The following is a 26,269-nucleotide window of genomic DNA, read 5'->3' on the forward strand; positions in this document are numbered from 1 at the left end:
AACTCTCATCTTTTACCTGAATACTATACAAGGTTACAGTGTTGGCCAAAAGAAGACACGGGTTTCTCGTTAAACTTTTGTTTTATTGGGTCTCAAAATTCTGTGACAGATTTTTGGTCAAGTTGTTTCCATTAAAAAGTACTGATTTTAAAACTAATAACTTAAAACTGCCACACACAAACCAAATGGTCCACAAAACGTTCTCCTTTCCTTGTGAAGGTTGGACGATGCCTTGTCATCATTGACCAGGCTCTTACTATCCAACTTAAAATGGCCCATTGACACAGTTCCGAGACCGTTCTTCCACCACTGATTAAGACTGGGGTGGCAGGTGTTGGGGACAATATTCATTCAGCCTTCTGAGCTTTCTGGGCAGACTTGGCGACTTTGCCAGCTCCAGCTGCCTTCTTGTCCACTGCTTTGATGGCATCCGCGCAACCGTCCGTCTCATGTCACGAACAGTAACACAGCCCGGAGGAGGATAGTCAAGAAGCTCTCAGCACACGTAGGTGTGCCAGGAGCCATCTCAACAAAGGCAGCATCCCCAGATTTCACGAACTTGGGACCGTCTTCCAGCTTTTTTCCAGAATGACGATCTACGTTCTCCTTCAGCTCAGCAAACTTGCAGGCTCCGTGAGCTGTGTGACAATCCGGCACAGGTGCGTGTCCAGCACCGATTTGGCCCGGAGGCCCAGGAAATCACCCGAGCCGTGAAGCCACCTGCTTCCATTGGGGGGGTCATTGTTGCTGTCGCCGGCCACACTGCCACGACGAGCATCTCTGACAGATACGCTCTTGACACTGAAGCCCACATTGTCCCCAGGAAGAGCCTCACTCAAGCTTCATGGTGCATTTCCACAGACTTTACTTCAGTTGTACCACTGACCGGAGCAAAGGTACCACCACGCCAGGCTGAAGAACACCAGGCTCCACGCGGCCCCCGGGGCCAGTCCCAATACCACCGACTTGGTAGACGTCCTGGAGAGGCAGGTGCAAGGGCATCTCAGGTGGCCGAGTCGGCGCAGGATGCAAGCCAGAGCCTCGAGCAGTGTGGTTGCCCTGGCATTCCGGTCTCTACGGTGACTTTCCATCCCTTGAACCAAGGCATGTTAGCACTTGGCTCCAGCATGTTGTCACCATTCCAACCAGAAACTGGCACAAATAATGCTACTCTGTTGGGCTGGTGGCCAATTTTCGTGATGTAGGTGCTGACTTCCTTGGCGATTTCCTCGGATCTCTTCTGGCTGTAGGGTGGCTCAGTGGAATCCATTGTGTTAACACCAACAATTAGTTGTTTTACACCCAGTGTGTGAGCCAGAAGGGCACGCTCACGGCTCTGCCCTTCTTGGAGGCACCTGCTTCAAATTCACCAACACCAGCAGCGCCGATCAGGACAGCACAGTCAGCCTGAGATGTGCCTGGAATCGTGTGTTTGATAAAGTCTCTGTGTCCTGGGGCATCAGTGATGGTCACATCATGCTGCTGGTCCCGAATTCCCACAGGGAGGTATCAATGGTGATACCACGTTCACGTTCAGCTTTCAGTCTATCCAAGGCCCAGGCACCCTTGAAGGAGCCTTTTCCCATCTCAGTAGCCTCCTTCTCAAATTTTTCGATAGTTCTTTTGTCGACCCCACCACATTTGTCGATCAGATGGCCAGTAGTGGGAGACTTGCCCGAATCTATGTGTCCAATGACGGCGATGTTGATGTGAGTCTTTTCCTGTCCCATTTTTGGTTTAGGTTTAGTGGTGGTTTTCACAACACCTGTTTTCTGGCCGCAAACCTGTTGTGAAAAAGCTGTCCTTCCAAAATTCTTATGTTGACATCCTAACTCTCAGGCCCCCAGAATGCGACTGTATTTGGAGATAGAGTTTTTGAAGAGGTAACTAAGTTAAGATGAGGCCCTTTAGGTAGGCCCTAATCCATTCTGGCTGCAATGTGTATAAGGAGAGGAAATTTGGACATGGAGCGATATCAGATATAAACACCTGCACCAAGCAAAGAGCATGTGAAGTCATGGCAGGAAGGCAAGCCCAGGAGACAGACCTCAGAAGAAACCAAACCTGCCAATACCTTGATCTTAGATGTCTCAGCCTTCAGAACTATCAGAAAGTAAATCTCTGCTGTTCAACCTACCTAATCTGTGGTATTTTGTGACAACAGCTCTAGCAAACTAATACAGATTTGATTCTTACAAACCCTTAGGAAGAAAGTATAGCTACTATCTTTTAAAATTTGTTGTTATTTTATAGAAAAGAAAAGAGAAAAAAAAGCACAGGAACCAGGGTCTGATGTCGGCAGTAAAAAATCAGTCTTGCCATTGACCTCCAAGCTTTCTTGTTCCTCTTACTGCTTATTATATACAATGCTATTAAAACCATATTTACATTATACATATTTTATTGTTGAATTGAGTATATTGTTATTTAAAAAACAAATTATAAGTTATGATAGGAATAAAGAAGAAAAGAAAAGAGAAAATGCAGGTTTAGAACATTCATAAGAAAAATATTTCCACTGAGCAGATAAAAACCATGACAATATACTGCCATAAACTTACATGGCTTGGAGTAATAATCAAAGTTCACGTAGATAACATAGAAGACCTCAGGACCTGTGATGAGACAACAGAATGACTGGAGGCACATTGTCAGCACTCAAAAATTATATAGAAGTAAACTTTCGTATAAATGAACACCTTTTTGAAATAGCAAGGAAAAAAAAGACAATATGCTTAAAACACATAAGGGACATAGAAGACAGAATCGAGAAACACAAGTGAAATAATGTATATAAACAAAATTACTGAGCAGAAAATCTTAGTTTATTTAAATTTTACAGTAATGATAAAAAGTGGAGAGACTATGGTATGTGGAATTAACCTCTCCACTAAGAATAATTAGAAAGACTGAAGCAAAATGAAAGAAGGCATTGATCTGAAGACATCAGACAGTAGGCCAGGCAGAAAGGAACTGAGGGACCTGCATCTAGACAGACCACTTTGGACTGCTCTTTCCTTGAAATGATTCCCAACACAGAATAGTGGATGAGGGACTGAAAAGCTGAATGGGACTATCGACATACTTACCCGGATGGAAACAAAAATTAGACTTTAGAACCAAATAAGAGGTTCCCTGTTAGCACATGTCCAGCCTTTCACTTGGGACTTGAAGAGTTACATGCAACTAGTGAGAAAGAACCAGAAATATACCAGGCCTCATATTTTACGTCAAGGAAACAGATATACAGAGAGGTTAAGTAATGTGCCAAAGGTCCTACAATTACTAGGAGCAGAGCTGGTATTTGAGCTTGGCTAGTCTGGCTCCAGAGTTCATGCTTTTTACTATCACTTTACAGTATTATCTCTGTATAATATAGGCCTCCAAATCCAACAACAACAGCACAAATGAGACCTTAGACCAACTTCACATATAAATTTTGATACAATAATCTGGAAAAAAAACAGAAAACAAAATTCAGCAGCACATTAAATGAATGATATAAAAAGAGCAGGTGTGAATCATGCTAACAGGGCAAAGAGGATTTACCATGAAGAAAATTATTAATTTAACCCAAAATACTAATACAAGGGCAAAGTCATAATAATCTCCATAGATGCTGAAGATTCTTTTGATAAAATGCAATATTCATTTTTATTTTTTTAAAATATTTTATTTATTTGTTCATGAGAGATGGGGGGTGGGGGGCAGAGACACAGGCAGAGGGAGAAGCAGGCTCCATGTAGGGAGCCTGATGCGGGACTCAATCCCGGGTCTCCAGGGTCATGCCCTGGGCCAAAGACAGGGGCTAAACTGCTGAGCCACTCGGGCTTCTCTCATTTTTATTTCAAAAATACTTAGAGTAAAACATAAACGAAAAGTTGTTTTAATTATACATAGATGAACTCAAGAGTCCATAGTATGTTAGTGGAAAACACTAGATATACTAAAGTTAGAAATGAGACAAATTATTACTAGCTAGTATAATAGTTAGCATTAGATGAGAGAAATAAGAGGCAAAATATTTGAGTAGTGGGAGGTAACTTATCATTATTAATAGAAGAAATGATTTTATATCTTTAAAAGACACGAGAATTAAGTACTAAACTATTGCAATCAAAGAGATATTTCAGTAGGATGGCTGAAGCAAATTTGATATGCAAAATTTGATGGCCCTTTTATATATAATCAATGACCAGTTAGAACATAAAATGGAAAAAGATTCAACTTATAGTAATAACCAATACAATTTTTAGTATTTATGAATAACTTTAACAAGAAATGTGCAAGAATTCTGTGAACAAAATATTAAAATGCTATTGTTTGATATAACAGAAGACTTGAATCAATTGGAAGATGTGCCCTAGTCTTGGACAAAACACTCAATATCATAAGAATGAATGGATTAGAAGCTCTCAAGAAATAATGGCTAATGACTTCCAGAATTGAAGCAGAACATCAACTCTCTCATTGGAGATGTGTGCCTGCTCTTGAGATAAATGAGTAAAAACAAGTCCACACCTAAACAGATCACAATCACATTGCAGAACATGAAGGACCAAAAACTCTTAAAATTTCCCAAGAAAAGTAGATAGGTTGTCTAAAAAAGCCAATTAGAATAACAGCAAATTTCCCATCAAACAGATTATTATTATACAACAGAATGAAATGAAATGAAATACTAAAAAAATATTTAGGTAGAATCAATGCCACCACAGAAATCTACCCCCATTTAATAGTAAGAACAAAATAAAGACACTCAGCCACAAAGGATGTTGATGCTTTCTAAAAAGTGTAATCAAGCCACTTAGGCATAATTGAGATTACGAAAATGCAGTGAAATCCTACATAATGGATTTATTTCACATCTGTTTTCTATGCAAACATAGTGTGAATAGTTCACTGGAGCAAATATTTTAGCAAATGTAGTTTTTTAAAACAAACCTTTTGGGTCTCTAGGTTACAAGTTAACCAAACCATACTATATATACTAGTTTTTGTCTTTTATCTAACGTCATATCTTTGCAGATTTTTTTCATTCAAGTGCATCCAAGGCTGCATGATTTATTCCAGAGCTTCACTATATTAATTAACTGGTTTTACTTGATGTAGACTTACTTTGGAAGTCTTCATGCCTTATACTTCTTTTTCTCTGTGCCACATTCTAGGTGATTCTTCAGATCTTCCCTCATTTTGGTGACTCTCTTTATTGTGCCTAAACTACTGATTAATCTACCTACAGGATTTTATTTAATCCCAAAGACTGAATTTAAGATTTTCACTTGTCTATTTTTCAATTCCTTACTCTTATCTTTATGATTTACTTTATCTCTTTGAACAATTTTAGCTACACATTTTAAAAAGTGTTTTAGATCACAAGTCCTCTAATTACTTAAGTGTTAATTCCACAATTCTTGGGTCTGTGGACTCTCCTCTCTGATATTCTTCATGTGTTTTCTAATTTTTGTCCATGTGGTCATCTTAAGTGGGAAACATACTCTCTGGAAGGCCATCATCTATCTACTGTTGGCTATGGAGATCTCTCTATAAGGTATCACGATGAACACAGCTTAGGTGCAATTAGAGTCATAGGCTTAATTTTTTTGTTTTTTTCAAAAGATTTTATATATTTATTCATGAGAGACACAGAGAGAGAAGCAGAGACATAGACAAAGGGAGAAGGAGACTCCCTACAGGGAGCCTGGTGTGGGACTCGATCCTAGAACCCCAGGATCATGCCCTGAGTCAAAGGCTCAACTACGCTCAACTATTGAGCCACCTAGGCATCCCAGGTCATAGGCTTTGAATCTTTCTCTCTTTTGTCTTACATTCAATTGCTCAGCTTGGTTGTCCCATGCTATATGAGTAATGTGATTTCTGGCCCCTGTATCATTATTTTGTATACCTTCAAGCTCTGCTCTCTTGAAATTGATTGTTTCTACTCACAGCCTAAACTGGGTATTTTTCCACCAACTGGGAATCTTAGTTGACAGGTGGAACTTTTCTAGTCCTTGTACATAGATAGAGCAAAGCTTTTCGAGCACAGGGCTCTAAATATTTGCCCAGAAGAAGATCTTAAAATCCTCAGCCCAAGACATATATCTATTATAGATTCCAATCACTTATCCCTTTCTTTCCATATAACTTCAGTTTCTACTCCATGACTCTGGGATCACTCTCTTTTTGATACATAATCATATCCATTTCTTTCTTATGAGTTCAGTCATGCAACAGCAATTTCCGACACTAACATCATTTTCCAGGTTAAAATATAAGCATAAAAACGAAGCAATTGTGATGATATCAGAAACCATAGAAAAAGGAACTCTATGAAGTTATGTTTTGAACCCCTGTGATAGCATCAGGCTCTGCAGCTGTGTTAAGTGACAATACAGCAGATCTATATGCATAGTTTTGTTGTGACAGAGTTGTCTTAATGGTAAATGATCATTCCGCTGAAGTGAGATTATTGAGATTCAGCCTGTCTCACTTTGTACTTCAAAGTTTACAAAGTACTTCAAAACAGAACTGATAGGGCAGCCCGGGGAGCTCAGTGGTTTAGCGCCACCTTCAGCCCAGGGCGTGATCCTGGAGACCTGAGATCCAATCCCACGTCGGGCTCCCTGCATGGGGCCTGCTTCTCCCTCTGCCTGTGTCTCTGCCTCTCTCTCTCTCTCTCTGTTTCTCATGAATGAATAAATACAATCTTTTAAGAAACAAAAACAGAACTGATAGTTGAAAGGCCACCTATACTTTTGAAAAGATATTGTTTGGATAACATGATAGGCAATGAAAGTCAAATTACAAAAATGAATGTGCTGAAAGGTAGCAATTTGACACAAAAGAAAGTGTAGAACATTCCTAGTGCCAGCACAACAATGGGATTCAGAATCAATTTACATGTCAGAACATTTTCAGATCTATTCTAAAAAGGAAAAATTTCCCTGCATTTATTATGGTGAAGGTGACACTAACCAAATTTTTATTTTGTCTGACAGTCCCACATTAATAAGAATTAGCATATGAAAAATTTTACATGGATGACACATAGGAAAAGCCATGACACATAATTTTAACTGCAATAAGATTTATTTCCTATTTTATTCATGTTTCCATTCAACAAGCTAGAACCAATGTACTCATATAATTTTAAAGCCAAAAAAAAAATCTTATGGCTAAATTGTACATAAACATTTCTACCACATACTGTGAACAGGGGCTTTTAAGAGCAATCTGTTTGAAAATGTCTGATGCTAAATATTTCAGATTATTTTTCCTACCTTTTAAAAACATAAAGAATAAAATGATAGAGTTAGAAGCAATATTCCTCACAAAGAAAACTATCATATTGCTTGTTTTTCATCTCTACTATCAAAGATCTCCAACAATGTGTTTCTATGACTAATTGGGAATGGGGAGGAGGAGATACAGTACCATTGAAACTTCAACTCCTAGGACTGTCTCCTGGAATTCTGATTCTCTTGATCTGTGTCAGAGTTCAAAAATATGCATTTTAATGAATATCCCTTCCATATGATTCCTGGGCACACTAAATTTTGGCATAAAAATACTGATTGAAAGAGACACATGCACTCTGATGTTTATAGTGGCATTACCAACAATAGCTGGCTGGGACGCCTGGGTGGCTCAACGGTTGAGCATCTGCCTTTGGCTCAGGGCCTGATCTCAGGGTTCTGGGATCGAGTCCCACATCGGGATCCCTGCATGGAACCTGCTTCTCCCTCTGCCTGTGTCTCTGCCTCTCTCTGTGTGTCTCTCATGAATAAATAAATAAAATCTTTAAAAAAAAAAACAATAGCTGGATTATGGAAAGAGCCCAAATGCCCATCAACTGATGAATAGATAACAAAGTTACTCGTGTGGTGTATAATGTGTATATATATATAAAATCTGTGTGTGTATATATATATAATATATATAATATTCCATTATTCCATATATTTATAATGAAATATTACTCAGCCATAAAAAGGAACGAAATCTTGCCATTTGCCATGACACAGTTGGAGCTAGAGAGTACTATGTATGCTAGGCAGAATAAATCAGTCAGAGAAAGACAAGTACCATATGATTTCACTCATATGTGGAATTTAAGGAAAAAACAGATGAACATAGGAGAGGAAAAAAAGGCAAATCATAAAACAAACTCTTAACTATAGAGAACAAACTGAGGGTTGCTGGAGGAGAGATTGGGTTAAATGGGTGATGGGGATTAAGGAGTGCACTTGTATTAAGATGAGCATTGGGTATTGTATGTAAGTGATGAATACTACATTGTACACCTTAAACTAATATTACACTGTATGTTAACTAACTGGAATTTAAATAAAAACTTGAAAAAGAAAAAAAAGACCAAAAAACAAAAAATATTATCCTGCAGTTTGAAATCCATACACTATGCACTAGATCTGAAGAATTAATTAGAGAATATTTTTCAGGGAGAAATGGCACCAGAGAAGTGTTTAAAATGTAAATTAATAAAAAGAAGAATGTCTGAACCATAGGGATTTTGATAATGAGTCAACCCTAATATATCTGTTGGGAATTACTTATAATTATTATAATTTTCTGATTGATTAGGTAAAAAAAACACACACACACAAATTACTAGAATTTATAATTTACTTGAATTCAAGTAAATTGAATATACTACATTATCAGTGGCAGAAATTAACCCATAAAGTAAATGGCTGAAATTACAATCAAATTTATTATTCATGAAAACATTCACAGTACCTGACTGAGCAGTTTTATTTGTTAAATAAGCCAGCTTTTAAACCTAATGCTATTAAGATAAGCCATTAATTCATTTTCCATTTTTAGCTTTTACAAATTCATTGTTGCAATAGTATCACTTTTTAATCATTAATATAGAAAACTATTACTCAATTTTAGGTTTGAAAACTGACAAGCACTTGTGTTCCTCTATACCAGCATATGAGTGGAACAAGTTTTCAAAGCCTTCTTATTTTATTGCTTATTAATTAATTTTCACTGTATTACACATTTGTCTAAAACAAAAACATTAAAACTTCTGTCATTTTTTATTTTGTTTTGTTTTAATAAATGTTAATATTTATATGAACCCATCAGACACATGGAGAAAAGCATGGAGCAGACTCTTTAAGACAAGGAGAGTCGAGCTACAGCACACAATGGCTTTGATATGGACCATCCCATCAGGAATTGTGTGTATAAATTTTATCCGTAGATGTATACATTGTACTTTTTTTCCAATCAATACCAAGGACCAAAAAACTCTTTAAAATGTCTTTGGTTGTTTTACCATTAAGCAGTTCAGAAATTTAAGTCTTTACCAATGTCATCCACAAATTTAGTAACAACATATTTTTTTTAAGATTTTTTTTTAAGATTTTATTTTTTACTTATTCATGAGAGACACAGAGCGAGAGAGAGAGAGGTAGAGACCCAGGCAGAGGGAGAAGCAGGCTCCATGCAGGGAGCCGGATGTGGGACTCCATCTCAGGTCTCCAGGATCACACCCTGGGCTGCCCAGGCGGCACTAAACCACTGCCATGGGGCTGCCCAACAACATATTTTATAGCCGTGAAATTTTCTGCTTCCATCCAATTTTAAGTTTAAGGAAAACTGGATTGAGCTCAATCTTTTAATCATTTGTTACTATGTGAGTTGTTTTATAACGGCACCTTCTTCAGCTTGGCTTCGGCCTATCGCTGCATGAGCAACATTCTTCAATCCAATTTATTATCCAAGGTGATTCTGAAATTGACTTTGAAGGAAGTTTTAAGCAATTGTAATTTGGCCCTCTGATTGGGTTTTCTATTCTACCAGGGGAAGACTTTTTTTTCTTTGAAGCTGCAAAATAAGATATTTTTCAAATGTACAGGATAGTATAAAATAGCAAGATGGATGATTTCATACAGTTATATCTCTGGATTTTAACGAGGGTTATAAACTTGAACCCCACATTGGGTGTAGAGATTACTTAAAAATAAAATCTTTAATAAAATAAAATAAAATAAAAAGTCCAGGGACAGAGTTAGAACCTCCACCATAGCTCAAGTGAGGGGTCAAAATCCCTTCCCTGTTTCTCACTGCTTCTCTCTGCTGTAATTTCCTTCTTAGGCAGGCTATTGTCATATGGCAGCAATGGTGGCCTTGACAAAAATCCAAGATTTCATTCTGCTAATTTAGCAATCCAATGGAAAAGAGAGAACTTTTATAGTAGAGAGTTCCAATACAAACCCAAGGTTTAGGACACCTGGGTGGTTCTGTTGGTAGAGCACGTGATTCTTGATCTCGGGGTCGTGAGTTGGAGCCTCACATCAGGTACAAGATTCCTGAAAAGAAAAGAAGAGAAAAGAAAAGAAAAGAAAAAAAGACACCCAGTGGCTGATTTTCATTGACTTGAATTAGGTCACAAGCCTGCATCTCAGTGAGTACTCGTATTAGGGGTGGTGGAAGGCTTTTGAGTGCCCCTGGGATTAGGGGTGAGGTAAGAACAGCTAACCCAGTTTTGGTGAAGGTGAAGGAGGATGGTACTCCCAAGCACAACAGGGGTGCTGTTTACAGAAGCAGCATGGCTGCTGGCAAGGCAAACCCATGAATTTTTACTGCATGCTACCACATGCCATATATTTCCTCAGCCATGCAAACAAACCACTGGAGGATAGTCAATCCTGACCTGAGGAGCATCTGAAGGTCTGCCCAGTGGCAGGGAAGCACTCCTGTTCCTCAGGCACATGGACTTCACTCTGCCCAGAGGCCCAGTTTGCAGGCACACCTCCTTGCCCAGCCCACCCAGACAGGCCTGAGGACTCCAGCATATGCCAAGTTTGACTTTTCCTTCTTAGGAATTTCCTTCGGCTTAAGGGCCCCTTCTTGTCATTCTGTTCATTCTTAAGTCCTTGCTGCTAGAATGTCTGCAATTTAGCATAGTTTATTGCCTAATATAGACTGCTGCAGGAAGCAAACTTTTTTTCCCCTTCTGCATCATTGAAAGATGTTTTAACAAAAGGAACAGTTTCCTCGGAGGGTGAGAAAAAAATAGGAAGGGAATAAATCATAATGAAAGGAAGAAAAATTGGATCTCTTCCCATTTGTACTGTAAGTCAGTGATATTTGGAGGAAAGCCATCTTAGTGTTAATTAATTTAAGAAGGGAAGAGGTCATGAGGTTTTCTATCCATTTAAGGAAGGAGCAAACACTATAATAACAAGTTTGTCTGAGAGAACTCAAATCCACAGTAACAGGGTCTTTGGAGTGATGTCCTTGACATTCCTGTTAAAATTTAGTTGAGGAATCCCCCTTTAGTGCCTAATATAATCAGAATACTTCAAGTGCTTCATAATTATAATTAAGGTAGGTCGAGAGACAAAGGCTGTGATAATTTCACGGTATAGTCGGTTCTGTTTGAAAGCTTGTTTTGAAAACATCAATTTATTCTAACATAAAGGGATAATTTGAGCAGAATGAGGCTAGAACTGCTAGGGGAATGCACAGAGCTGCTGAGTGAGCTGCATGGGCTACTCGAACACACATACACGTGCCGGGATCTCAAATATAAACCAGCTACCTTGGTTCATGTTTGTGTTATGAGCTATACCCATCCACATCTGTTGGTACAAGTCTCCACCCCATTTCCATAATGCTTCCTCCATCACTTGACGATAATTCGCAATCAAGTCTTCTGACACTCACTTCTACAAGCAACTGCATGTGTTCTTCTAGAGTGCCCAATATACTGAACTATTTATTCCTTAACCGTTTAAAGTGTACCAAACTGAGCTGTGGTTTTTATTAGTTCTCATTTATTTCCCTTAAATGTATCACTGACAGTTTTTGAATGTCACACCCCTAACCTCAGTTTTCCTGTAAGCCCTATGGTTTTTATTGCTCAATTTTGCAGGGTGATGATTTTTAGGAAGATATATGTCACCTCAGAATAAAATCAACTGTATCAAGTACCAAAAAAGCTTCTTCAACAGAAGTTCTCAATATTAAATGATTTTAAGTAATATTTATTGAATGAGCACTGTGTTCTAGATTTTTACATGTATTGGCTAGCTAACTTAGGTGGGGTTTTTGTTTTGTTTTCTTTTGTTTTGTTTTGAGAGAGAGAGAAAGAGATAGAGTGCCTGGCATGTGTGCACGTTAGCAGGGGTGTGGAGCAGAAGGAGAGGGAGACAGAAAATCTTAAGCAGGCTCCACGCCCAGCATGATGCCAGTGCAGGGCTCTGCATCTCAAAACCCTGAGATATGACCTGAGCCGAAATCAAGAGTCAGAGGCTTAATGACTGGGCCACTCAGATGGCCCAAATTTAACTTAGTCTTAAAATGACACAAGTTAGGTGTAATTATTATCCACATTTTATAATAGGATTTAGAGCAATTAAATACTTTATTCTCCATCACAGAACTAACAAACAGTTGGGGGTTCCAGCTCTCTGAGATTGCAGATCCTGCTTTGACTAGCAGGGCCACATATCAGCCATGGTCAAAGTACTGTGCCAAGGGAATCAGGCCCTGAAACTGGACATCCTTGAGGTCAAATCCAGGTTCCACCACTTAACTAGGTGTATATCATTGAACAGGTTACTAGAACTTTCTACATTCAGTTTCCTAATCTGAAAAATGGAAGTCAGTCTTAATAAAAAAAGCTAATATTTATTGAGCATTTCTTATTTCTCTCAAAACACTTAGGAGATAGAAATATGATCCCCTTTCTGCAAATGACAAAACTCAGGCTTAGAAAAGTTAAGAAATTTGATCACAGTGGCATAGCTAGTAAGCAGAGGAGCAGGGATTTAACCTCAGTCTGTTAAACTCCAAAGACTCACCTGAACCACTATCTACCACAACCTCCAATAAAACCTTTCTCCTAGTGGGGTTCCTGGGTGGCTCAGTGGTTGAGCATCTGCCGTTGGCATGTTCCCAAGGTCCTGGGATCAAGTCCCACATCCGGCTCCCTGTGAGGAGCCTGCCTCTCTCTCTGTGTCTCTCATGAATAAATAAATAAAATCTTTAAAAACAGAACAAACAAAAACCTTTCTCCTGGCTGTCTCTGAGGTTTGAAAGGAGGCTCTATAAATTGCTTAGCATTATGCCCAGTCTAAGGGATAAACTCAGTGTATGAAGTACAGTATTATTACCACTGGAAATTAGCCGGGAACAAAAGTCATCATAAAACAAGGTAAAATGTAAACAGTGTTGGGAGATGAAAAAGGCACAGCGTTGGGGCAGGGAGATGGCGGCCATGAATGTCCAGGGCGTTCAAAGGAAGGAAACATGGTATTTGCAAAACAGGCAGACAGAGATGTTGGAGGGTCGGGTATGTGGAGGGAACAGCAGAGACCCCAGCACAGATAGGACTCGTGTGGAGTCTGTTCAGGGAGCAGAGTGCAGCTGTGGTTGGTGTAGGGAACCCTGGAAGGGTAGATGAGAAAGAGACCAACTGGGTGTCCCCGGGGAGGGCTTCAGACTGCTGGGAGAGGGGTCTTTGTTGAATCTGGTGCATGATGGGGAGTCAGTTTGGTTTTTGAGCACGGAGGTGACGTAAGCAGGGTTGAGCTCTGAGAAAACAACAAACCTGGTGAGGATTATAGCAGAGAGCGACTGAGGGCGTGGGCAGGACAGAGGGCTTGAGTCATCAGATGCCGCCCCTGTCAGCTTCCAGGTGAGTGTGGGCTCTCCCAGAAGCACCTTCTCGGTGGTGGCCCGGCCTCTGATGGTCCTTTCTGGCTCGTTCGGTTTGCTGTACAAGAAGGCCCTCTGCAGGCAACCTGATGGCTACACTCAGAGGAGCGGAGATGATGCAGGATCTTAAAATCAATCCAAAGAACTGAGGGTGCAGACTTGAAAGGCCCATAAAACCCTGAACAAGTAGCAGCATGACAGAGGCGGGCGAGGTGTTGAGAGCAAGCGCCTCACCAAGGCACTGCAAGCATGTGGGACCAGCGCTCTCTATCTTCGATTTTCCAAAGGAAGCTTAAAAAAAAAATAGCTAGATTTTTAAAAATATATTAAAACACCTAGATTTCTAAATGTGAGCTTGTTTTAAAATAAACACCATGAGGGTCAAAGGAAATGTATCTTCAGGCTGGATGTGCTGTGAAGGCTGCATGTTTTCCACACACAACTTTCACCCAAAAGGGGAGTGTAGAGATCATCCTGAGAGTCTTAACTCCGCTTAACAGATGAAGACATCATGTGCCAAGGGCCCCGACAAAGTTAAACTATCACGCAGCTGGACCAGATCGCAGGACATTCAAGTGTCCATCCCTTGCATCAATCCTTTTAATGTTGCTTCCAGTTTTTGCCCCTTGGTGGGCCACTGTCATTGAGCATCTTTCTTTAAAGTGTATGTGGGACTTGGGGTAGGATTGTAAGGGTGATGTGGTGGGAAGGAGATTAAAAAATGTTTTCTGTAGATGGGGAAACCACGCATTCCCCATCCCCTCACCAAACTAAGCCAGGTGTGTCCCAATTAGGTGTGTCCCTTTTTCACAGGCTGGGGTCAAGTGTTCCCGAGTGACCTCCTCATCCTGGAGTCCTGAAGGTAAAACAGGGTTTTTATCTGAAGGTAAAACAGTCAACAGCCTCTCCCCAGAATGTACCTTCATCTGTCAGCGGGCACTGGAACCCTGTTCTGGCCCCGCCCTAGGGATAGTATGCAGATTTTTTTTTTTTAGATTGTGTTTATTTATTCATGAGAGACACACACAGAGAGAGAGAGAGGTAGAGACGTAGCAGAAGGAGAAGCAGGCTCCATGCAAGAAGCTCGATGCGGGACTCAATCCCAGGACCCCTGGATCATGCCCTGAGACACAGGCAGACCCTCAACCATTGAGCCACCCAGGTGTCCCAGTATGCAGATCTTAATAATCAGCAGATGATAGCAGGGAGTTTCTGTGGTTGATCTATGACAAAGATTATTATTTTATATAATTTAAAGAACTTTTTTTTCACTTGCATACAAACCACTTGGATATTATCTCTAAGCTCATCAAGAAACAAACCCCCTAACACCAATATTTTCCATAAAATATTGGGGAGCATTATCATACGGAGTTTAGATGTGGGGCTTTGGCATTAGGTCTATCTGTTCAAATCTAGGCTCTGCCACTGAAAGGCTAAGTGACCTTGACAAAGATTAGACTTTTCTCTTACCCTCAATTACACACAGTTGTGGATTCACTAAAATAATGCTAATAATGCTTTTCAAACATTGTAATTGGTAGCTATATTACACTATCAGTTTAACACGATTTTTGAGGAGATTCAATATTGAATTGATATTTTCATGCAATTTTAAAGATCTATACATGCCATTCTTTCCAGAAAGCTTGAAGCCTATATAATATCCTCTTAAAGATCAAAAGCACTGCTGGCTTGATACCTGCTTGACTGTGGTCCTAACCGAATTTCAATCTAAGTGATTTATGCTCCAGTAACACCTGAGACATAAAAATTATAAAGAAAAGCCATGAGATATATTATAAATGAGACCCAACTAAAAAATTCAATTCTCCTTGTTACCCTATAATCACACTCATAATCTATATGGGATGTTTCTTTGGAGGCTGTGGGTGTTGCCCACAATCTGGAATAGCCATCATGCTTAGTCTTGGCAGAGGGGTGAAATAAAACGGTGGGACTCATTCATTCAGGTGGATATTCTATAGGGGCCTAGCCTTTGCATTTTTAGGAAATGAACTGCTTGGCCTCTTGTACTCTGAGCTGTGCACTCATGGACTGAATAATTAACAGGAATCTGGAGGTGAATTTGGAAGATCTGCTCCTGAATGTGCTACTGAATAGGGCTGCGCCAAGATTTGGACAGAAATGTGGACTCACCCAGATTAGCAGTACCAGACTGACAAATTAAATTTCAACATTTCTAGTTCATCTTGGCAGATGCTAGTAATCTGATGTCATGCAGCCATGATGTAAGCCAGAAAGAGTGGTATTTTGCAATAGAAAGATTCTGGTAACCCTTCCCATGAATGTGGGTTGCAGGATATCAATATTTACATCACACTACAGAGAGTCTGTGACATTTTGCAATACCAGAAGTTAGATGGCTTACTCATGGTGTTCTGCAGACAAAAACTGTCCTTATGTCCAACATCAAATGCTTAAATTGCTGATGTTGGCCTTGTTATTTTCTTTAAAAAATTTTTTTCAATTACATATAAGGAACAGAAATCTTCTTGATGTCACCAAAGTGGACAATTCAAAATTAAAGGATTAGGTTTTGTATTGTGCCAGGAAACACTAAAAGATAACCTATGTTTTAATTTCATCTACTTCAAACATCACAAAAACATAATATGCAAAAAGTAATTTGGGATGGGGCACCTGGCCAGTTCAGACAGTAGAATATGGGACTCTTGATCTCAGGGTCATGATTTTAAGCCCCATGTTGGTATAGAGATTATTTTAAAAAAAAAGTAATTTGGGGAAAGAGGATACAATAACAAGTAATTAAAATTCTTTTTTGTAAATTTACTGGTTCACATATGACTGAAGTTACAGTGTTTGCTCCTACCCCTAGCATGGTCCAATATACTAATTAATGAAGCACTCATGAATATCGAGACTTAAGAATGTGTTCTCAAAGACTGAAGGATAGACACAGGAAGAAGACAAAACAGGAATTGAATGAAATCAATGAACTCCTGATCCAGTTTGATTTAGTCAAAGATGCCAGAAACATTCCCATTTCTTCCCTAAATGATCCACCTCACCTAATAATTCATGACTGAAAGCTGTAAAGGTAGTGCTGAGGCAGGGCTTCCCTGGCAGGCTTTTCCCAAGGTCTTTACTGCATACAGAGAAGAGGGAAAAAAAGACGAAAAATTTGCAAAACATCTTGTATGTTTTCTCACTCAAGTTCTACTTGCATATGTGAATATTGCTACAGGAATGCCAAGATTTCTCCCTGCAAAATTAAATCTAGGTGTTATGGGACCCGAAGACTATTTTGTATGATGGACCACAAACAGATGGCTTCTCTTAAGCCACACTCTACATTTCTGTCTCTCATGGGGTGAGGGAGGACATTTTATACCCTGAACGCACACTATTCCACAGTATTGGATTCTCTATTGGTCTCTGTTTTGCTTTGGCAATCTAGAGATTTTAATTCTCTGTCTGGTGTTATTTAATTTCAGTTATATTATGTTTACAATTCAGAAATATTTATAGACAGCAGATATTTATAACTTTTTAGGTTATCACCTCCCCAGATTCCGGCATTAATTCCTCTTTCCTTTCATCAGGAGGCAGTCCTTAATTAAGCTTTATTGCTTCTTCCTGGACTCTCCTTAGCTTTTTAACACCTTTTTGAAATGCCCAGGAAGAGCATAGCTTTCTAGGTGCGGTTGCTGGAGTCACTGGGAGGAACCTTCACCTCCCCACTTTTTGGTATGATGTAACCTTTGCATACTTTGTGAGGACAAGCAGAAAGTGCTGACACGCACTTCATCTGCATTAAATTCCTTATGGAGGAAAAACAAAGCTGGAGAAATACCTTCCACTCAAAGGAGACAGCCTGTAAAGTTTTGTTTAGGAGCGAGCGGAGGGACGCCTGGGTGGCTCTGTGGTTGAGCGTCTGCCTTAGGCTCAGGTTGTGATCCTGGGGCCCTGGGATCAAGTCCCACATTGGGCTCCCCGCATGGAGCCTGCTTCTCCCTCTGCCTGTGTCTCTGCCTCTCTCTCTCTCTGTCTCTCATGAATAAGTAGGTAAAATCTTTTTTTTTTTTTAAAGAACATTTGTGTTTGATTCTCTTTTAACCCATCTTGTGATCAGAACTGTTTTGCTTATCCACATCACAATGGAGGAAAACAAAGTCCGTAGTTTCAGACTGAATCCAAAAGAAAATTAGTAGATAACATTTATTCTTCAATTTCATATTTCACTTCCTTGCAAAACAAGTTTTTAATTAATCATTTTACAAACCAAACATTAAAATGCACACCTGAGATGATATCCAGTGGTGTGTCTGGGGATTAGAGGTGGCGCAGAGGACAGAGGTGGGGTTGAGAATAATCCCACTAGCAGAACAAACACGGAAAACACTTTCAAATTTTAAAGCTATCAGGGCCTTGTAGAAATAAAACCAAAGCCCAAAGAAATTAAAGGACCTGCACAAGACTATTCGACTTACAGGGAAGAAATAGGATTAAAGAGGAAGGACTCTAATTTAAAAACAGGCATTTCTGCCATTGTTCCATTATCTCTCGCTCTGTGCAAATCTGCTATCAAGTATCCAGAAATGGGAACAAAAGTTTCCAGATGCTGTTGGCTGATGAAAAAAATTCCTATAAAAAAAATTCCTATGTCCAGTTCTTCAGTTTCTATTTCAGGGCAAATGGTAGCATTTTATTTATTAGTAGAATTCTAGAATTTCAGCCAAAATGGGTAGTCACCAGGTAGTTCCACTAACAACAGGAAGAGGCGATGAACATAAACATTAGGGGAGCAGTAAGTCCAACACAGAGTTTTATAATCCATGCAGAAACAGAAATGTTTCGCCTACTCGGGACTCAATTTCCAGAAAGCTTTCAGTCATTAAAAACTCTAGCTTATTCCATATTTCACAGATAAAGGCTACACATTATTGTCGCAAGGTGGGCATGATGTATGTTTGCCTTGGACATGGCATTTTCTTTTTTCTGGTTTAGGCTTCAGGCACATGCTTGCATCCCTGGAGGGGTCATAATACTGACCTCATCTAGACAGTTGACATCACGTTCTTTTAGTTACCACGAAAGCAGCATGGGATGAGGTCCACAGAGCATGGATACAAAATACTGGCGGTAGCGAGGGCATGAAGAGCCCAAGCTTGGCACTGCTTTGACTTGCTGCAAGCTTGATCATTATTGCCATGAAAATTCACATCTGACATGGCCGGAAGCGTGAAACTCAGTCCTTCTGCAATCAGAACAATAAGCACATAACAACAGCAACAAATCCAGAGTAGGACAATGAACCTGACTTCTGTCACTGTAGCTTGTTCCCTCGGCTCCCATGGCGCCCTAACAATGACAAAGTCTGAAGACCGACGTTGAAATTTATTCCCTCATTTCATCATGATCCCAACTTCCGTTATTTTCCAGTCCAGTCAGCTTGTTGTTTCAGTTGAAGATTTCAGTTTGGGGCCCGCTGACTTTTATAAATGCCTCGTGAGAATTTCTTACAGAGGCCTCACAGGGGTCTTCCTCCAGAACAGATGTTGTAAGGTGATTTCAGTTTTAGACACCTAAAACAGAATGTTGGTTGCCATGTGAATCTGACTGCTGTCTGTATAATTCATTGAGAATGACATCTATCCTGTGGTATAGCTGTTGCTCCTGGTGTCCCCACCTCCAATCTGTGGGGTGGACCTACTCCCCTCCCACCCCTCTGGGGCTACACCTGTCAACAAGCTCACAGCTGCCTCCTTCTCCAGAGGACGGCCCTTGGCCAACAGGGCACTTAGCCTGAAGATTCCTGGGAAATTGCAAGCCCTCGCCTTCTTTCCCACCGGGAGCACCCTGCCACCCATGCTTGATGACATAGGGCACTAAAACCAAGATCTGGGATGCTTGGGTGGCTCAGCGGTTGAGTGTCTGCCTTCTGCTCAGGGCATGATCCCGGGGTTCTGCGATAGAGTCCTGCATCCAGGCTCCCCACAGGGAGCTTTCCTCTCCCTCTGAGTCTCTCATGAATAAATAAGTAGAATCTTTAAAAAAGCAAACAAACTCAAGATCCTTTACTCTCTTGGGAGACCGTTTATATTTGAGGTCTTCCTATGCAATTGGGCCAAGGCTAGACAGAGTGAAAGTCATGTCCTCATCTTTGCTCACTTTCTTCCTCTAGTCCATTTTTCCATTCTCCATACCAGGGTTCACTTGGAGCACACCCTCGGCCAATGACTTGCACAAGAATCCCCATCCTAGGTTTTGCTGCTAAGGAATCTGACCTCCAACAGTAGTCTTGTTAACATTAAAAGGTCAAGGGATGCCTGGATGGCTCAGCGGTTGGGCGTCTGCCTTTGGCTCAGGTCCTGATCTCGGGATGCAGGATTGAGTCCCACGTTGGGCTCCTTGTGGGGAGCCTGCTTCTCCCTCTGTCTCTGCCTCTCTCTGTGTGTCTCTCATGAATAAATAAATAAAGTCTTTAAAAAAAATAAAAATAAGTAAAGGTTACTTCCTATTTTTTTCTCTTCCTTTCTTGGTTTCTTAGGCAACTGACATAACGAAATCAATTGGCAGGACTGATTTTATATCAATTGATCTACAATTGACATAACAGATGTTCTTAGATGCCGTTACTAAGCAAACAATCTTTTTCTATTTTGTACAATCTGTTTTGGTCGTTTTAAAAATGGCAACTTAGTGAATAGGATACAGCAAAGGAAATGTATTTGCACTTTTTTCTTTAATGTAGCTCACATTTCTTGCCTTTTTCCTAGTTACATGGATTTAAGAAAAGATTACCAGTGCGGATAACACAAGTAATTTATACTTGTGGATCAAGCTTATTTTCTTAGGCTTTTAGCAGTAGACTAGAATCTCCTGAATAAACCCTCAACTGAAATCTGAAAAAAAAGGAAAAAAAAAGGCCCATGTTTGCCCTAGATTTTCTTTCTTTTTTTTTTCTTCTTCTTTTTTTTCTTTTTTTAAAGATTTTACTTATTTATTTATTTGAGAGAGTGAGAGGGAACATGAGTGAAGGGAAAGGCAGACTTTCTGCTGAGCAGGGAGCCCGATGTGGGGTTCAGTCCCAGAACCCCGGAATCATAACCTGAGGCAAAGGCAGACGCTTCACCGACTGAGCCACCTGGCTGCCCCTGCCATACGTTTTCATTCCTTTAATACTCATTTCTTGATTTGTTCATTCAGCAAATATTTACTGAGTGTCTACTGTATGCCAGGCACAGTATTTAGCACTGAATATATAATTGCAAACAAGACATGCTTTACCTCTTCTCTTGTGGGACCTCCTGTCCTCCTTACCTGTAACTTTGACGTGGGCAGACAGAGATGAGGATGTAGGGAAATTGTAAATTGGAGCTATTCTAATGCAATTGCAGTTAAATTTGTACTGCTTCTCTGTGTTTATAAGAAAAAGCATCAAAACAAATATGAGGAAATTGCCATATCTGCAGCCATTTTTACTAAAAAATTATACATGTCAGTACTTGGTACATCATAGGGGCTCAGTAAATATTCATCAAGTGAACAAGTGCCCAGTGACTTCCTATTTTATTTTTCTCATACCTCTTTCTTATGTAGCAGTAAAAAATAGCAAGAAAACCACTTAATAATAATCCAACGCCGATCCCAATTGCAATGTATTTTTCGTAAGAATCCACAGCATATGAAGTTAAGGTCAAGTGCTCACATCTTTCTCCAGTATAGCCAGTAAAACACCTTTAAAAAAAGAAAAGAATATATAATTGTAAAACTCATAGTGGTAGAGATATAAAGAAATGACCAATTTCAAAGAATGAAAAATTTCCACAGAGTGTAATTTAAAGCAGAAAATGCCAAATGAAAGCCAACTGTTAAATGTATTGAAGAAGCTCTGTATTTCACAATAATCAAATCGTTAAAGCCCCATATATTTTTTTAAAGCCCCATATTACTGTAAGTTCCCTCATGGGTAGAGGGGCAAGGTAGTCCACTTCCATGGGTTGATCAAGAAAATTGCTAATCTGCTCTTTCATGGGAGAATGCCTAGCAAAGCAATGATCATAAAAATAGTACTTAATTGCTCTAGAACTTTATATTCCTGTAGTGTGTTGCTATAGAGTCTTTTTCACCTCATTCTGTAATCAACCAACCCCGTGAAAACTCCGAATCATCCTTGCATACTGCTAAAGTGCACATTTGGACTCAGTAGTTTTGAGGTGGAGCATAAGCTTCTGCATTTCTAACAAGCTCCCAGGTTACACAGAAGCTGCTAATGTGGGAACCCTACTTCTGAGTAATGAGGATTAGGTAGTTTAGAGAAAGACTCCTTAGATATTCAAATACAGTGAATCATGTTCAGATGATGTACCCTTTTTACTAGATAAGAGAGAGGCGTGTGGAAATGTGCTATGTGAAACGCATAGAAACATGTGAAACATAAATTCATCTCCTCCCATCTCTAGGACTTGGAAAGTTCTTTGCAATTACGTGCAGATGGCTTTCTCCAGCTCGTGGTGGAATGCGCAAACACCGTTGATGCAGTAACTATTGTGGTCTTCCAGGCAAGGATGTGAGAACCTCAAGGCTATGGGTCCTTCCGTGTAGTCAACTAGGAAAAGGACATACAATGTTAACAGATGAAGTGGGTCATACTTTTATAGTATATTTGTCACACATATGTAAAGAGATCTTTAATTTTAAGGGTATTCTTTGGGTGCTCTGCCTTTTAAGCTGTTGGCTAATTCGGTCGGCAGGTTGTACTCACAAAGTTTAGGTAAATGTCATTTAGACATATTATTAATTAATTAAGGGGTGGAGGTGGACCCATGAGCTGTTCTTTAGAAGCTGCACAATGAGGTATAGATACAAGTTTGCCAAAAGGTGGCAGCATTGATTCTCGTTTTTTAATTCTCCGCTTTACACCTAAGGAGTCAGCACGTAGGAAATTTGGGTTTACAGAGATAATGCACTTGAGAAGATGACCTCTCCTGTGGACAACCACTTGAGAAGGTAACTGCAAAGGGAGCACTGAGCCTGATTTCAGAAGAGGCATTGTTATGACCTATACAAGAAGCCAGAAATAAGTTACAGCTCAAGCTTCACGGAGTTGAGACCACACCTTTGAATATTAATTGGAAATTGTACTCAGTTAAGAGGCGTTATGAGATAGTGGGGAAAGCCCTCGAGACAGATAGAATGAGAAAATCTGGGTTTTGTCTTCTAACATCATGCAAACGACCGCATCTGGCAAAACTTTTGTGGTCAAGTGCCAGAAGTCTCTATGGGAAGTTTCCCTTTGGCATAACGCAAACGTTTCAGGATGCTTACTCCTTGTTCCCTGAGGTACTGAAGATACAGGCCCGAGCCAATCTTGGGGTATATGCAGTGGGAATGACACTTGAGTCCTGTTTGGTAAAAACCTAATTACTGATTCTTAAATTTGTCTCAAGCATAATTAGTGGCATTTTATTTTGTCATTGTTATGAATAAACATATTTCCTCATCCTTAGTTATCATGTGACATCGTATTTGCCTTGCTAAGTAGATTAACAGAATCCTACTTACATGTTTTTAGGGGAAAAAAAAAGATCTAAAAAGGCGTATTTTTTTATATTGAAAATACTAAATCTTAGGTAAGCCGCCAATAAGATACTGTCATATAACTTCATTTTGGTTGAGAACACACAACGTTACCTTAAAATTCACCTTCATTTTTTGAATGTGGTGTTGTGAATCTAGTATCTCATTTTTTTTAGTATCTCATTTTAATAATTAACTGTAAGCTAGTAAGAATTTCCCTTTATAAACTGTGTTAGGTTCTTCCTGCTTCAAGACTAAATAGATTGAATGAACCAAGCCTGAAGCAGGATTTGCTAGAAAATATGAGAATTGAAAGGAGATATCTTCAAACAAAGAGTATGCTGGAGAGCCTCATCTTTCTCCTAAGGAGAAGAATGTTAGTTATAAATTTATTAAACATTTCCTGAGGTATTGGATGCAGATTTTTAAATTAAATTAAAAAGGGGAGGGCAGCCCAGGTGGCCCAGTGGTTTAGCGCCGCCTTCAGCCCAGGGTGTGATCCTGGAGACCTGGGATCTAGTCCCATGTCGGGCTCCCTGCATGGAGCCTGCTTCTCCCTCTGCCTGTGTCTCTGCCTCTCATGGATAAATAAAATAAAATCTTAAAAAAAAAAAAAAAAAGGAGGGGGGGAGGACTGAAGCTCTCCATCAAGAAAGCAAAGGAAACCTGTAGAGATGATATTTTCTGTCCCCTGTTTTCTATTATTATTGTCTGTAACTTGGAAAACTTTCACTACTAAGGAAGTAAAAAGGTGGTGCTGGGTGCACTGTTATGAAGTAAGTCACTGAGGGAAACTTGAGTTTTCTGTAGTATTTATCTGCCGGTGAAGAACTTTTCTCTTTGCTCAAAGGCTCAGGGGACATGAAGAAGTTTGGCTAAAAATTATTCTAAAGCTCACCCTGATTTTGTTTTGCAAATGGATAGATATTCAAACGTCAAATGGGCAAAATATTATAAGTAAATTATTTTTAATTTAAAAATTATTGGTGAAGTGAGGAATGTTTAAATATTACTTGCCTTCATATTCAGGAACAAAATATCTATCTGACTTGATTTTTTTATTTGCCTGGCTCTGAGAGCAAGATATGGTGTCTCCTCTGTCCTGTGTCACATTACCAATCTTCACAAGGGGGGGTGGGTAGTGATTTGTGTGAGAACCATCACCACCTGGTAACAGGTCTTGGCAGGTAACAAGTTTTCCAAGTTCACCTCTGAGAGTTCAAACAGGCTTAAAAAAATACTGATGCTCAACAACAGCCAGAAGCTATTCTAATAATAATAGTCATAGTAATAATATAGGAAAGAAAATATATCATCAAAATTGGGTCTAAGTGGTTAGGACATATAGCGTAGGCTAAATAAAACAACAACAAAAGGTCCCCAAAACAAAACAAGAAAAAAGATCTTTCCAAAGATGGATTATGGCTTCATTTTGTCATAATTTCTTTGGCTTCCAAGTCCTGGTCACAGATTAAAAGACGATATCAAAACACCAGTCATCAAGAATGCCAAAAACGGCGACAAAGTGCCTCAGGACATGCATGGGTTATTGGGAACCAAACAGGAGCCAAGCAGAAAATGTGGCATGTTTCACATTCAGGGCAGTAACTAAAGACAACTTCTGTGTCTCTCATTTCCTTTACTTGCCCCAAAATTTTAAAAAGGCAATTCTTTGCTGGCACATTTGCCTGTCACTTTCATTTAATTGCATTGTGCTAAAAGAACTGATTACTAATAATAAAATATTATTAAAAACGTCCAACGTTGCTTTTTATCACAATCCAAATATCTCTCAAAGATAAAAAAAAAAAAAGAAAAAGTCACTTAAAATAACAAAAGTGTAAAGAAAATACCTTCTGTTTTGTTAGCTGTCCAGTTACTCTGCTGGATTGTGGTTGGAGGTGTTCCCGGCATGGCTGCCTCTTGAGTCAGGGCCGTCATTGCTATATGAAGGGGTGGGGGAAAGGCATCTTTAGCAGGTGAGCCTCCTATGTGCAAGCCACAGATCAAATGTTCTGCACAAGTCACAGATCAAAAATTAGTCTACTTCTTCCCATTTGTGTCCATTCTTAATCCATTTACATGTGAGATCCAAAACCTGACAGGGGTAGTTTCCTGACAGTTTCCCATCCGTACCAATTCTAGTGGCTACCTTACAATTCCAAAAAATAGAAATACGTTAACTCTTAAGAGGAAGTGGGTACATGTGTATGGTGATTCAGCCACAAGGATACCATGGCATAGTAGTTAGAATATATCAACTGCTCTTCGGCTGTATGGAGCAAACACACAGGTCTCAAAAAAGGGGGTATCCCAACCTGTTAGGAGCCAAATCTACACTACATAAGGAACTCAATTAATTCACAGATTCCTTGCTCCCTTCTTTGTCACGGAAGACGACTGTTAAAAGCCAACTTCTCATTAATTCGTATTTTACAGGGATACAGAATGAACAAGGCAAAAAGGAACTACCTACCTTTGAATAAGAGATAGACAGATACTGGGACTCCGAAAGCCATTTCCTGCTGCTGCTAACAGTGTCCTTCTTATCCTCCTAGACTGACGGTGGAAGGTTTTTAATGCTCTCTCCTGAGTCTTTCTTGCATTTATATTTCATGAAGCGTCATCTGCTAGTTCTTACCAATCAAAAAAATATGTACTTCTGGCAGCAGCTGTAGGTAGAGCCCTCGAGGCGCTCACGCACTTGTTTAGAATACCCGTGCTATCTGGCAATGTGATCAAGTTTTCTTTTGAAACACTGGTTTCCTGTTACCTGTGGGCATAATCGTGTATGTAAAAGTACTTAAAACAACAAAAAAGAATCTAAATTCGGGAAAGGCCCCATTGCCGGAACAGACTTGTGCCAGCTCCAAAGTTGCCAGCCACCTACCTAGGATGCCCACAAAGGAGAGTTCTGATATTTGCAAACCAGGAAGCAGCATCGCCGGGATATGAATCAAACATCTCGAAACTGTTGTCAGTGACACCACCTCTGGCACAGAGG

General features: G+C 39.7%; 1 protein-coding gene and 1 pseudogene across 1 annotated transcript; both read right to left on the bottom strand.

Moving 5' to 3' along the window:
* Nucleotides 1-347: 347 nt before the first annotated feature.
* Nucleotides 348-1,730, bottom strand: LOC129519493 (elongation factor 1-alpha 1-like; annotated as a pseudogene).
* A 16,145-nt stretch (nt 1,731-17,875) lies between these two features.
* On the bottom strand, nt 17,876-25,820 carry EPGN (epithelial mitogen). Its single transcript, XM_055340550.1, has 5 exons — nt 25,742-25,820; nt 25,119-25,208; nt 22,174-22,294; nt 21,271-21,423; nt 17,876-19,268 (listed from the first exon to the last, which is right to left on the bottom strand). Exons 1-5 carry the CDS (start codon nt 25,782-25,784, stop codon nt 19,214-19,216), a joined length of 462 nt encoding a protein of 153 aa, XP_055196525.1. The 5' UTR covers nt 25,785-25,820; the 3' UTR covers nt 17,876-19,213.
* Nucleotides 25,821-26,269: the final 449 nt, after the last annotated feature.

The sequence above is a fragment of the Nyctereutes procyonoides genome, unplaced genomic scaffold, assembly GCF_905146905.1.
Source record: "Nyctereutes procyonoides isolate TBG_1078 unplaced genomic scaffold, NYPRO_anot_genome, whole genome shotgun sequence".
Taxonomy (NCBI): Eukaryota; Metazoa; Chordata; class Mammalia; order Carnivora; family Canidae; genus Nyctereutes; species Nyctereutes procyonoides.